The 14,410-nt window shown below is 47.9% G+C and overlaps 1 protein-coding gene across 1 annotated transcript in view; it reads left to right on the top strand.

Annotated features, from left to right (window-relative positions):
- The window catches only part of LOC124527892 (pleckstrin homology domain-containing family M member 1-like), a 56,305-nt gene extending 42,880 nt beyond the window's left edge, over positions 1–13,425 (top strand). The window contains 5 exon segments of the mRNA XM_047101182.1: positions 3,905–3,969; positions 6,228–6,336; positions 7,157–7,289; positions 9,683–9,823; positions 13,021–13,425. Coding sequence (XP_046957138.1) covers positions 3,905–3,969; positions 6,228–6,336; positions 7,157–7,289; positions 9,683–9,823; positions 13,021–13,182 — 610 coding nt within the window. The 3' untranslated portion in view covers positions 13,183–13,425.
- The last annotated feature ends 985 nt before the right edge of the window (positions 13,426–14,410 follow it).

Genomic DNA, 14,410 nt, shown 5'->3' with positions numbered 1-14,410 from the left:
CTGCTTGGTGATGTTATTACCTAAGCCCACCACGGACCCCATGTTGGACAGGGCTAAGACTTCTGGTTTCTAGTGTCCACCTCCCCCCACCCCCCCGCCCGCCCCAAGTCCTGCCTGTGCATCACCTGTTCCTTATTGGCTTCCAGTGTGTTGTCTGAATTCCCAGTTCGGTTTAAAACAGACTTGCCACATAGTAGTCCCCCCTATGCCATGCCTGCTTGCTTTGTTGTTTTGCATTTGATTTCCTCCCAGGCATGAAATGTAGAGATTGGAATCATTTTCTTGGCCGTATCTCTTCTAGTTCATTCAAAGCATTCAGAGCTTAGGTGGGAGAAGTCAGTATTGTTTCCCTGCAACTTTAAAGTTTGTCCATTTTGGCTTAGAAAACGGTATAAGCCACCTGAAGGGTGTTTATAGGATGAGTGTTGCCATCATCTCTCACCCTGTCCTCATAGACTTTAAAAATTGGAAGGGACTGGCAAAATCTTCCATTCCAACTCCCTGTAGTCAGGAAGACCCTTTATAAAACCCGAAGCAGTTCGTGTACCCTGTGTTTAAACATGCAGGAGCTCTTTTTCTTCTTCCTTTTTTTCTTTTTTTCTTTTTTTTTTAAGTTTAGAGAGAGAAAGAACACGAGTTGGGGGGGGTGCGCAGAGAGAGGGAGAACCCCAAGCAGGCTCCCAGCTGTCAGCGCAGAGCCCGCCCGACACGGGGCTCGAACCCATGAACCATGAGATCATGACCTGAGCCTACCCAGAGTCGACGCTCAACTGACTGAGCCACCCAGGCGCCCCCCTTCTTCCTTTGCTTGAAGAGAGAGAGTTCATAATTATTCTGGGGTTTTTGTGGGGAGGGGCATGTTGAGCTGAAAGCTACCCTCTTGAATGGGGCTCTTGGTTCTGGCTCTCCCTTCAGGAGCCGCAGTGGAGAATGAGCCCATTCCTCTGCCTATGTCAGCTCTACGTATTTGAAAAGCACCAGCTGCCCCATTTTAATGGAGTTTTGTTTTTTTTTTTCTTTTTTCTCTTTTCTTTTCTTTTCTTTTCTTTTCTTTTCTTTCTTTTCTTTTCTTTTCTCAGAGGCTTATTATCACTAGCTCTTTTGACCATTCCTCTTCATGACTTGACTTCTAGACTCTTTCCCGGTCATCCTCTTCATCCATCTTCCGTCAGGGGAAGTCTTTAATAGGGGCCTTTAACAGACAGCTCCCAGGATGGAATGCCACTTGATATTGTACATTGGGGACTTTTTAAAAAAGTCTTAAGTGGGAATGCTTTTCATCCCTGACAAATTTAATTTTACTATTTTAGCCTAAATGAAAATATTACTATTTGTTTTGTGGTACAACATCCTAACCTAGGCTCATTATAGCACAGAGTGATGTGCAAATGTCATCAACGTAAGTTGGTTTGTTAAAAAATCTTGAACAAAACGTAGAGCTGAAGGCAGTCCTGTGGTAGAATGCTGGAAATCTTGGCTAGCATCCCTTGGGTACCATTATTTAGCCTGCCATGAAGCCCTCATCCTTAAAGTTTAAAGTATTTGTCAATCCATGGGAGAAATGTACTATCTCGTTATTTTGACTTTGCATTCTTCTGATTACTAGTCAAGTGGAATAATAGATACAGATATAGATGTAGATATGGATATAGATATAGATATGTTTGGGTTTTCTTTTCTGTCATTTGCTCTTTGCCCATTTTACAAAAGTGCTTTGACTTTTCCTGTTGATTTGCAGCATTTTTTAATCTATTCTAGACATTAGTCCTTTCTTATCTGCCACGGGTGTCTTCCAGTCTCTGCCTGTCTTTTTATTTTATTTTTTTAGAGCATCTTTGGTGTAGACAGGTTTTTTGTTTTAATGTAGTCAAATTGACGAGTCTTGTGGTGTGTGTGGTTTGGGGGACAGTATTGTTTTTTGCCTTGTTTAGGAAATTCTTCTTCAACCTGAACTCATAGTATGCATTCCTGTATTTTCTCCAGAAAATTTTAAAGCCTTGCCTTTTACATTTGGGCTTTAAACCATCTTGCGTTTCTTTTTGTGTCTGGACTCTATTCTTTGCTCCTGGGTCAGGGTTAGGGTTTGTCTGTCTCCGCACTGCAATGATGTTGTTTTGTTTGGTTTTGTGTTGTTATTATGGCTTTGTCATAAGTCCTCATAGCAGGTGGACCAGGTCATCCCTCTCATACTTGATTCAGAGTTGTCTTGGATATTCTTTGCCCCCTGCCCCCCTCCCTTTTTTTCTTCTGTTCCCGTTCCTGTCAATACTGCTAATTTTCACATTTGCTCTATGAAGCTGCCATTGACAACTTACCTCACTGCCTACGTGCAGGCCTTCGGTAAAATCCTAATTGTCTTCCCATCGGCGTCGCCGTGCAGTCCTCTTGCTGTCTCTGTGGTTACCCTGACCCAGATGTTGGTTAACTCAAGCTGTGTTCCTCCATCTACCTCCGTACCTCCACGTGCCCTCATTCTACACTATCAGGACCTATCTTACCGGAGGAGCAGTCTGGTCCCTCCGTCTCTAGTGGTGATTTCTAGTTTCCTTTCAGGGCCGTGGGTCTTACCCAGGTGCGCTCAGACTCAGTAGAGCGCTGGCCTTGCTTCTGGTGCCGTGGGTCATGTTTAGAGTCCGCAGGAAAGCCCTGGAAAAGACAAGACAAAGTTGAAACCCAGTTTGGGCTTCTGGCTTGCATTGGTAAATTTGGGTTCACAGATTGTGATGCTCATGGTGGAGGCTGGTTGCTGACCTTTCCCTCAAGGGTTGGAGGTGATATAGTTGCTCAGCAGACTGCTTTCCTGTGGCTCTGATGTGAGAGACCGGAAGCACCAGGAGCCCGTTGTTGGGGTAGCATAGGCAGTATTCCAGAACTGATCGCAGACGACTGCTAGGAAGGGCTCTGGGGGTGACCTTGGTCAAGCCCCGAGGAGCCTCCGGAGAGCACGCTAGGGCCCGCCATCTGAGACCACGCTGGCGAGCCAGGGTACGGTGTCACATTTCCCAATGAGGTGGCACTCGCCTGGGATTGCCAGGGAAAGGCCTTTACCGGACGGGACATCCCCGTCTTTCAGGACCTTCCTCTGATAGTTTTCTCGCACTGAGCGCCTCATCCCTTCTCCCCTCCGACCCCTACTCGCTTCCGGGCAGGCCCACCTGCTTGTAATCCACGTGCCTTTTTGCCGATCCTTTTCTTCATCTCTTCCCTCATCAGGTCAAGTTTCCGTCTTCAGAGTGCTCTTTAGAACTCACTTGACGCCACCAGGTTCCGCCAGCTTTTACTCTTATTTTCTTACGTTTCCTTGGCACCACGCCACTGCGCGTAGCCCCTCGGCTTCCTTTTTGTTTACACTTACATGTAGTGATGTTCCCCTAAATCTTCTTGGGACTTGTCATGTCTCTCTGGCCTGTCATTCCTAATTACATGGTTTCTCAAGGACAAGGATTATATCTTTCTTGCCCTTTGACTCTCCCTAGTACAGACCAGCGCTCAGCACATCGGGTCAAAGAACAGAGAGTGGGATTGGCTGGGTCCGGATTGGGGTTTATCACTTGCTGTGTGACCTTGACCAAGTTACATAACCTTTCTGGGCTTCGGTTGTCTCATTTATAAAACGAAGATGATAATGGTCCTTTCCGCATAGGGTTATTGACTTTGCAGAATGTCTCCGATGTGGCAGGCACTTAGTAAGCACCGCCTGTTAGTGTTCTTATTAATATTCATGGTAAAATATTAGAAACCGGGCCAAAACATGTGGCCTAAAGTGCCACTTAACAAAGTTTACAGTTCAGTGATGCTGTCGATTTAAATCAGTTACACGTTGGCATCAGAAAATTTGTCTTTCCTGACCGAAGCACTGTCGATGACTCCTGTCTCACTCATTTCCTCTCTCTTCCTTTGATAGGCAGGTCCACGAGATCCAGTCTCACATGGGACGCCTGGAGACCGCGGACAAGCAGTCTCTGCACTGTGAGTCATTAACTATGGAGAGCAGAGTCCTTTCTCCTGATGACACGATGCTAATGGGCTGTGTTTCCTGACCGCCTTGCTGCCTCAGGGGCTTAATGATTCCATGCCGAAGGAGTTCTGTTGTTAGGGGTGGACAGAAAAACCCTCTGGCAAAGCCTCTGACTTCTCTCATTGCGCCCCGTGGAATCCCACAGGCCTTATCCCCCATTACCCCTCAACTCACCCTGACAGGGCCCTATGGGAATGGACCTCCTCTCCTCTGTCTTAATCTAATTACCGAGCCCTGGGAGGAATGTACTCCGTACAAATTCAGAGATGTTTAACTGGAATTGGTCATTTCTTCTGAGCTGAGAACTGTGGCTTTTTAGGAGGATTATTCAGAAACGAATAGCAATATTAATTAGTGTAGTTCCCACACTGTGGTTTCATTTGAGAAGAGTGCTGCTTTTTGTTTTACGGTTTTCTGTTGGCCAGAAAAGGTCCTTTCTCTGAGCTGGCCACAACAGATGCCACTGGTTACCCACACGTTGCTGAAGCCACCCGTTCACCTCCCCACCTGGCTGTCGCCATGCCCTTTTCTGTTTGCTCATGCCTCCTTTTCGGAGCGTCAAAAGCATCTCTTTTCTGGGTTCTGTGCCCCACCCTGTTCTAATCTAGAGTGCATATGTTAGCTGCTGCAGGTTGGCCTAGGAGGGTGACATTGCTTCTTTACTGTCGTGTCTTTATTGGGCAAGAAGCAATCTGGGTACCTTTTTCTTTTGTTAATGTTTGTTTGTTTGTTTGTTTGTTTGTTTATTTATTTATTTGAGAGAGAGAGCACACAAGCAGGGGAGGGGCAGAGAGAGGGGGAGAGAGAGAGAGAATCCCAAACAGGCTCTGAGCTGTCAGAGACCCTGGTGTGGGGCTCGATCCCACGAACCGTGAGACCGCAACCTGTGCTGAAATCAGCAGTCGGGGGGCGCCTGGGTGGCGCAGTCGGTTAAGCGTCCGACTTCAGCCAGGTCACGATCTCCCGGTCCGTGAGTTCGAGCCCCGCGTCAGGCTCTGGGCTGATGGCTCAGAGCCTGGAGCCTGTTTCCGATTCTGTGTCTCCCTCTCTCTCTGCCCCTCCCCCATTCATGCTCTGTCTCTCTGTCCCAAAAAAAATAAATAAACGTTGAAAAAAAGTAAAAAAATTTAAAAAAAAAAAAAAAAATGAAATCAGCAGTCGGGCACAGTCGGATGCTTAACCGACTGAGCCACCCAGACGCCCCCCTGGGTGCCCTTTTTGTACACGGGTTAGTTCCTATCCATCTGCTTTGTTTGCCTTCCCAGCAGTCTCACTGTCACATGATTAGAAATGGAAAAGAGGCCATGTTGACTGTTTATCAAGAGGGATAAGGAAAATGACTGTATTTATTATATCTTTACCTCTGTGGATTCTTTCCTGGGCCTTTCCTAGTGATATTCAGTCTATTTTGGGGATTCCAGCATCAGCCTGCCCGTCCTTATGGAAAGCCTCAAGGGAGCTCTTCTCTGTGTTTCACACACTAATCTTCCCCTTTGTGCTTTTTTTTCTTTTAACCTCATTACTGTAGGGAATTCAATTGGCAGCCTTCTTTTTTTAAAAAATTTTTTTTTTTTTCAACGTTTATTTATTTTTGGGACAGAGAGAGACAGAGCATGAACGGGGGGGGGGGGCAGAGAGAGAGGGAGACACAGAATCGGAAACAGGCTCCAGGCTCCGAGCCATCAGCCCAGAGCCTGACGCGGGGCTCGAACTCACGGACCGCAAGATCGTGACCTGGCTGAAGTCGGACGCTTAACCGACTGCGCCACCCAGGTGCCCCGGCAGCCTTCTTACTAGATATTTCTAACTCGTATCTGAGAATAATCTCAAAGGGAAAGAGACCTCATTCTGTTTCAGAAGATACTGCATTTTGCTTAAAATATTTTATTTGGACAACCCAAATATTCATTTTATTTTCTAAAGGCAGGAAATTTATTTCTACAGATTTATCTGTAGCTTTTTAAACAATTGGCATTGCTATGACATTAACAGCTACATGTATATATGCGTGTGTGTGTTTAGAACAACATTTACAGAATCAGTATCACTTGAATTTTTTTCCATTATTCAGTACGATATGCGTTTTTCTCCTTTTCGAATGGGTTTCTTTGAATTTATTGGATATGGAAAAAGACATGTTTATTGTATCATTCTAATTTAAGCTCACTGTCTCTTTTCCAGCAATTACTCTTTTTTCTCTCTTGTGCAGTAGTAGAAAACGAAATCCAAGCAAGCATTGACCAGATATTCAGCCATCTAGAACGTCTGGAGATTCTGTCCAGCAAGGAGCCCCCGAACAAAAGACAGAATGCCAAACTGTGAGTGTTGTGACGCCTCTTGTCCAGGGGAGGCTGTCAGATATTCTGAAAATCCATTTACGCATTGAAAAACTGAGACTCTGTGAAGATGAAGTCCCCCTAAAGGGCACGGTTTCGTTTCAATGATATTTCCTCAAAATAAAAAGCCTGTGAGGTTAGGGGCTCAGAAGCCTGTGTCTCCTTACATTGGGTCATTTTGAAATTTTGCCTCCAATACCGTTTTTCTGGCCAGACCCGTGGCCTTACTTGAAGCCTCCAGCAGCCAGGGAGGTGTGCACTGCCCTCTGGTTCCTGCTGCATTCTTGGATTGAGATGAAATCTTGCCGTTAATCACTTCAATCAGCCGATTTATAATGAAATACTGATGTAACATTTGATACTCCGCCATGAAATTCAAATGAAAACCCTCACCACCTCCAGCCCAGCCCCTGCTCCCAAAAGTTCTTATGAAACTTTGTTGTTGCTTTACTCGAAAGGTGCCCTTGGGCTCCTTCTTGAAAAGCGATATAATCCATGGCAGGTCAGGGAGAGGTCCTTGAGCCTGCTTCCTGTCACGTGTTCCCTGTCATGCATCCAGAATCAGAGACCAGCAGATGCTTAAGTAAAGCTGTTGGGATCTCTTGTGCTACAACCGTACTTGAACCACAGGCCGCTTCTTTATTTTCAACATCAGTGATCAAAATCAGATCATTTTGGTGGGGACAGCATGCAGTGGTGTAGGGAGAAGTAAGGAAGCATCTTTCTTGAATACGAAGGCTGGCCGCTCAAAATGTGCGGCCCTGGGTTTCTGGAATGTAATCTCTGTGTCCATCAATTCCAGTCGTGTTGACCAGTTAAAGTATGATGTCCAGCACCTGCAGACTGCTCTCAGAAACTTCCAGCATCGGCGATACGCAAGGGAGCAGCAGGAGAGACAGCGAGAGGAACTTCTGTCTCGAACCTTCACCACTGACGTAAGCCAGGCTCCTGGTTGGGGGGCGGGAGGGGGTGGGGGGCAGTGTCTACAGGCACTCGGCAGCTCGTCGCCACTGAAACTCGGGTCCTGGAGCTTCATCTTTGTAGGGGGTGTCCGAAGCCGATCGACTGGAAGTAACAGTGGGCTTTGTGCCTTGCCACAGACACTAGACCTAGACAGGGAACCTCCTTCTCTAACACGAAAACCCGAAGCGGAAGCAGTTAAAGTGAAGGAGTGGGCAGGGGTGAAAATGACCTGGGTTTGACTGAGAGGTGGAAGTTCACATGGTGGAAACGGTTTCTGATCAGGTAGAGACAGATGATGAGAACTGAAACCATTTGTCATGAGGGGCAGCATTTCAAAGCTGCCTGCAGGCACTTGCCATCGTGCTGTGTATGTGTGTGGTTCCCGTGTCAGATGCCTTAAAATGGTTTTGCCCCAAATCTGAGCAGCAGTTTGGAGGAATTTGTTAACAGGTCTTTTGTTTTGGATGGATTGCTTGACTTGAGCCTGTTCAAAAGTGGCCTGGTTGGTGTGCATGTTTGGTTTTTGGGAGACCCTTGCCCCTGCCCCTCGGTCTTAATAGGATCCATTCCTGCACATGGCTGTTGATGGCTAGAGGACACACTGGCCTTTTTCAGGTCCCTTATAATGTATTTCCACCAAGTGAGGTGGGTTTTGGGTTGTTTTGTTTTAACAGAGAGGTTCATTTTCTAAAGAGGTCTTAGCTCTCTAAGCCTGCCATCAGAATTCAAATCAGCCCACGTTTCACAGATGCTTAAGTCTCTGCTGTGTCCACACTTGCAGCAAATTTCCCTGAGTGTTTCAGAATGTGCCTGTGTAGTTTCTGCTTCTCTAGAGTAAGCAGTCAAGTAACACTGATTAACAATTCAGAAGTGTGATGAGGACGTGTTGGAGGCATAGTGGTAGGCACAGCTGTCTGTCTTCCTTCCTTCCTTCCTTCCTTCCTTCCTTCCTTCCTTCCTTTCGGTAGTTTCAAGTTTTCATAGCTGCCTTTCAAAAGCGTAATGACCTCTACAACACGCCAAAAGGTGTGTGGGCTTTTGATCGCTATGGCATTGGGTACTCAAACCTCTTTTAGGTCAGGGATGATCGCTCAGAATTCTTTTGTTTGCATATCAGCTCGGTGCGGTGCTCTGCACGCAGTGCCCCTTAATCAAAGTTGACTTTGCCAAATGAGCTTCTTGCCGGTCACTCTGTGAGCTGGAGCTATGATATGTTTTTCTGAGTGATAATGCCCAATTAGGTCTACCCTTTCAGGCAGAAGGGTAAGAACGATTTGTATACAGAAGGCACTCAATAAACGCTTGTCGAATGAAGAGACACCTCTCTTTGATTCATTCAAACACTGGAGTCTTGTGACCCACTGAGCATTAGCTGTATGCCGAACATTGTTGAAGATGCTGAGAGTAAAGCTTGTGAAAAAGTGAAAAGCTGTGGTCCCCGCCTGCTTCTCGAAACGCTCCCGTGTTAGCAGGGGGCACTGAGAGCAGGTGCATGAAAAGTGATTCTGAACGTATGCAGCAAGGAAGAGGTGGTTGAACCTCTTCGTGGTGATTGAAAGAGGGGAGAATGACCGTGCATGGCAGAAGAATGTGCGATTGTCGGGAGGCGGGAAAGAAGGGAACTATGGCCAGTCCTGACTGCCTTCTGTATCCAGTCCGCTTCTGGTGTAAACTTAGAGCCCTGAGGCCAGTCTCAGTGTTTCTTCCCACAGGATGGTTAAGAGGGCCGGCTCTGCACTCAGTAGTGAGATACAGGCCCCGCTGGACTGAACAGCTCTGTGTGATCTTAGATCTCTCTGAGCTTCAGTTTCTTCACCTCTAAAATGGGGATAGTACAGTAACTGTGTTATAACATTAGGATAAGGATTAAGTGAGCTTAGGGTAATGGGCATCAGGGTGGAAAGTACTTGATCGGTGCCAGTTTTTTTCTTCCTTCATTTCTTTACAGCCCTTTCTGGACTGCTGAGGAGAATTGTCCCATCCTGACTACCCATTAGGCCTTTGTCTCCTTTGTCCTTAGTCAGACTCCGTCTAAGTGCAGCGACAGCTGTAGATAAATAAAACAGCTGCAGAACAAAAGCAAACCTGTGTTAAGGGAAAGCCAAGGAAAGGAACATTTGGAACAAGCTAAGTTAATAGGGGAGTAGTCAGAGAAAGCCTTCAGGAGAAGCCCAGCAAGACCTTGCAGGACTGATGTTCCTTCTTAAGTGGTGGTCATGGTGGAGAGGCAGGAATTCACAGGCCGTGTGTATCTGGCTGTCTCTCTGGCTTGGCCTTGGCCGACAGGCGGAGCAGTCAGACCCGCTGGGACCCCAGGAGCTGACCAGGCGGCAGAGCTAATCCTGTGCCTGCGTTTCTTTCACAGGACTCTGACACGACCATCCCAATGGATAGCTCGCTGCATTTCAACTCCTCCCTCCAGAAAATTCACCATGGCATGGACAACCTCATCGGAGGCGGGCACGGTATACTGGACGGACTGAGGGCCCAGAGACTGACCTTGAAGGTGGGGGCTTTTCTGGGGGACAGGGAGGAGGCCCTTCGTTCTGGCCTCATCCACCAGTTGGGTACCCGCGTTGACGTCTTGGTTACGTATCCTCGCGTTTTGTTATTTTGGTGGTGAGACAGAGCCCTGAGTCTGGGGTCCTTTCTTTTGGAGCTGAAGTATGAGGAGTCCACAAGTGACCACCTTCCCTTCGCCCGCAGCTGCTACTTGTGCTTGCAACGAACCATAATTTGGCATCACTTGGTATCTGGGTCTTTTGCCGTTTACTGAACTTACCATGAAAGTGGCTGCTACGATAGGCACCACTAAGACCAAGAAATCCCACAACTGCCGAAATTACAGAATGCACGATTCTGAGAAGGCACACGTGGCCACACGTGGCCCCTCACCCTCACGTGGTTTCCCGGAGAGCCCCTCCTGCCGACCACCTGATAGCCGAGACCTTTTGTGCTCTTGTAACTGAGCCCCTGTGGGCGGGGCCGGAGGGCTGCCTGGGTTGACTAGCCGCAGGCACAGAAGGGCTTCTAGAGCATCTGGGCTGGCCCGTAGCAGCTGCCCTCTCCGTAGTCCCAGGTATTCCTAGAAGCCCCGCCCCACTGGCCGAGGCTCAAACCCCCTGGGAGTGGTTTACAGAAACATTACACAGATTCTGATGTCAGTCATGATGTTTCAGCCTCAGCCCTTTTCCTGTATCAGCTCTAATGGATAATGGGGTGTGGGCTGTGCCTATTATCAGGGTGTGGTCCCCTGTGAACGCAGCACTCCCAGCCACTGAGCTGTGAGAAACAGTCACTCGGAAGTGTGAGATTTATCTTAGTTTTTGTTGGACCGCTTTGAGCCCGTCAGCCCCGCGGGACTTCAGTACATTGCTGCACAGCCCCTGCCGTCGTCACCAGGGAGAAAGTCAGGCAGCCCGCAAGTGTCCCTCACGCCCTGCTGCCGGCCGTGGTGCTTCTGGTGGTCTGGAAGTGTGTCTCCAACAGCTTCGCGGGTGCCCCTCTTTCTGAACGGCCACCTACTGTAATCTGAACTGATACGTGATGATTAATCTGCCCTTTCTTTAGAAAATTGCCCATATCTCGGGCAAACAGTAAAACCCTTTTAGGACAAGCCTCCCCGTGTCTCACTGACGTCGACCCGGTGGGGTAAGGTTAGAGCTTATTGCCAACGCGAATGTTCGCTTCCTATCAAAGTCTGATATCACTGCGGAGTCTCAGCGGCATCTGCCCCTGTGCTGTCCCCAGAAGGATGCGCAGGGCAGCCCAGTGAGGCGGTTGGGGTCGGAACGTGAGGTTTCTAATTCAGTTTCCTCTGTACACCCGCTGCTACCTACCCGCCTTTTGGTCTTGATTCTCTCCATCCTCCTCCCACCCCACTCCTGCCTAAACCGTTAAAAGGAGTGAAGTTGCTGGGCCGTGGCTGGGGGAAATTTGTGGCTGGAAAGGAATACATTTTTTGAAATTTATGTTAATTTTCAGGTGATTTTAGAAGCTGGGTACTTGTATTACATGCAGGGATGAAATAATCTGCCTTCAGAGCTAAGCAGAATCTTTTTTTTTTTTTTTTAGAGTTTACTTATCATTTACTTAGGGTGTGCGTGCAAGTAGGGGAGGAGCAGAGAGAGACAGACTCCCAAGCAGGCCCCGAGGTGTCAGCGCAGAGCCCGGTGTGGGGCTCGATCTCACAAACCGTGAGATCGTGACCTGAGCCGAGATCACGAGGCGGACGCTTACCTGATTGAGCCACCCAGGCGCCCCAGAGCTAACCAGAATCTTTAGCAAGAGCCTAAATTTCACCATCACTGTCGTTGCAAAAACATGTCTCTGGCCTCCGCTGGCAACGGTAAAGTTTGACCCGAAAGATCTCTTCCGGGGAGGCTTGTTCGTCACTGGGCTGAACCCAGGGTTCGAGTGCCTGTCCGTGATGCCTCATGCTGTTTTCACTTCTGCCTCTTCTGTCTTGCTGGTTAATGTGTTGTTCATTTAAAAACTGAATGTGGGGCATTAGGTTAGATGCCGTCCATCCTGATGGGCCACGTGTGTGGAAGCGAGTTGGGGTCTGCCCAGCATCTGTTTATACTTGCCGCTTCGTGAGCAGTCAAGTGTTCTTAAGAACAAAAATTGGAAAGCAGAGAGGAAGGGCAGGCTGAGTGCTGTGGGCTGTTGATTTAGGAGTAAAATACTCTTTTGGTCTTGATGGCACGTATACAAGGGGTCATTGCGTTGGTGACGGTCGTTCCACGTCACCCGCTTCAGACCCTCTCGCGAACATGGACATTGACCCACACGTTAGACGCAGCAGAATCCCATTGTGTTCCACACAGTCAACGGGCCGATCGCCAGGATTTTGGGGTCAGGGAGCAGAGGAAAAGTTCTCTGAGGTTTCCTTTTTTAAAAATATGTAAAACATTCTCATTTTAAAATTTTCTCTTGAGGTGTAACGTACATACGGTAGGCGTACGGATCTAATTCGTGCGGGTCCTTGAATTTCGACAGATGCATATACCTTTGTGACTCACACTGCTGTCAAGACCTAGACCGTCCTCATTGCCCCCGGACAATCCCTCATGCTCTCCCAGCCAGCCTGCCTGCCTTCCTTCCAGGCAACCACCGTTCTGATTTATCTCACTGTAGAGTAGCTTTGCCTGTTAGTGGACTTCATATAAATGTATTACCAAGAGCGGCTTCTTCCTCTCAGGAGTGTTTTCCAGGCTCATTCATACTGTTCCAAGTTGGTAATTAGGTCCTTTTTATTGCCAAGTAGTATATCCCATTGTACAGATACACTATAAGTGGTCTATCCATTCTCTGGTGGATGTACACCTGGGTTGTTTCATTCTGTGTTTTCCTTTGGAAGCTTTATGTTTAATTCTGTGATCCATCTCAAATTAATTTTTGTGTATGATAGGAACTGAGGATCTTCTTACAGACATGTGTATGGGACATATGAGACATGTATGTATATATGTCCACGATATATATATGTACTAGGGTCCATCATTCCTGCACATTTGTGGAAAAGGCTTTTCTTTCCTCCTTGCTTTGCTCCGGTACCTTGATCAAAAGTCATTTGACCACAGAGTGGATTGATGGTGCTTATGCTTTTAGGTATGACCAAGAGACTGTCTCTAGGAGAAGTCCCATTCCTTGGCAAAAGGAGCTGACCTTTGTGTTTCCTTCTTTTCTCGTCCGCTCCAGGGGACTCAGAAGAAGATCCTTGACATTGCCAACATGCTGGGCTTGTCCAACACCGTGATGCGGCTCACTGAGAAGCGGGCTTTCCAGGACAAGTACTTCATGATCGGTGGCATGCTTCTCACCTGTGTGGTCATGTTCCTCGTGGTGCAGTACCTGACATGAGCCAGCCCCGCCCCGCGGCTGAGCGTCGTTCCCACCGTGCGAGAGTCTGTGTGAGTGTGTGTGTGTGAAAGAGAGAGGGGGGCCCAGAGGCTGCCTTCTTAAATGTATGCCCTTCTTAACTGTGAAGACCACTGGGAGTCATCGTGATCTGTAAGGTAGCGGGCGTTTCAGACCTGCTCTGTTTCCTGTAACACCTTGGAGGGGAAGCGAATGCTACCAAGATGCATGGTCCTAAGGAAATGAGAGTATCTCCTCACTCTCTCGCTCTCGCTCTGTCTCGCCGTCTCTCACCCTCACTAGGGGTGGAAGTGATGTAAGGGTAAGGGGTGAAGAAAGAAGAGGGAGGGAAAGAATGGTTTTGCTGTTCTTGTCCATGTAGCTGATGCTCGCCCAGGGAAGGCTTTTTTTTTTTTTTTTTTTTTTTTTTTTTTTTTTAATATATGAAATTTATTGTCAAATTGGTTTCCATACAACACCCAGTGCTCATCCCAAAAGGTGCCCTCCTCAATACCCATCACCCACCCTCCCCTCCCTCCCATTCCTCTTCTCCTGGTCACCCCCTATGTGGCCATCTTTCCATCATTCATCTTTCGAAGCCAAGTTCAAAAAGCAACCCTCCCTGAGAAGCCCCTCCCAACATTCTATATTCCTTCCACAATTATTAACTGAGCACTTACTATGTACCGGGAACTATTTTAGGGGCTGGGGACAGAGACATCAACAAAGCCCCTTCCTTCACAGTGTTTGCATTCTAGGGGGAGAGGCGAGTCCCAAACACACACACAAACATATGAAGCACTTCCTGGTGGTGATAAATATTATGCAGCAGAATAAAGCCAGGGGAGTGAGAGGTAACCTTGTCCTTGAAGGGGAAGTCAAGGAATACCTCTCTGAGGAGGTGACATTGAGCAGCACTGAATGAGGCAAAGGACCGGGTCGCCCAAATGTCCGGGGAAGAGCATTCCAGGCAGAGGGAGCAGGCAGTGCAAAGGCTTCTTCCTCCTCCATGGTGGGGCTAGCTTCCTTCTGCCCAGGTTTTGCACACACCTGTCTTGTGCTGTCCTTCTCGTTTTATCTTGTCTTACGGTCCTTTAAGGTGTGTGTCTTCATTCTTGTACTATAGGCCCTCTGAAGGCACCAGCTGCCTTTGACCCAGCTAAATGTCCCTCACTGGGTTTTGCACGGGTCATGGCACACAGTAGGCGGTCATCAAGTGCAGGAGACGCGG

Source organism: Lynx rufus, unplaced genomic scaffold (assembly GCF_022079265.1).
Source record: "Lynx rufus isolate CCGP_SWC_20201006 ecotype Redwood Valley unplaced genomic scaffold, mLynRuf1.p SCAF_59, whole genome shotgun sequence".
Classification (NCBI taxonomy): Eukaryota; Metazoa; Chordata; class Mammalia; order Carnivora; family Felidae; genus Lynx; species Lynx rufus.
This window is presented reverse-complemented; position numbering and strand designations above follow the sequence as displayed.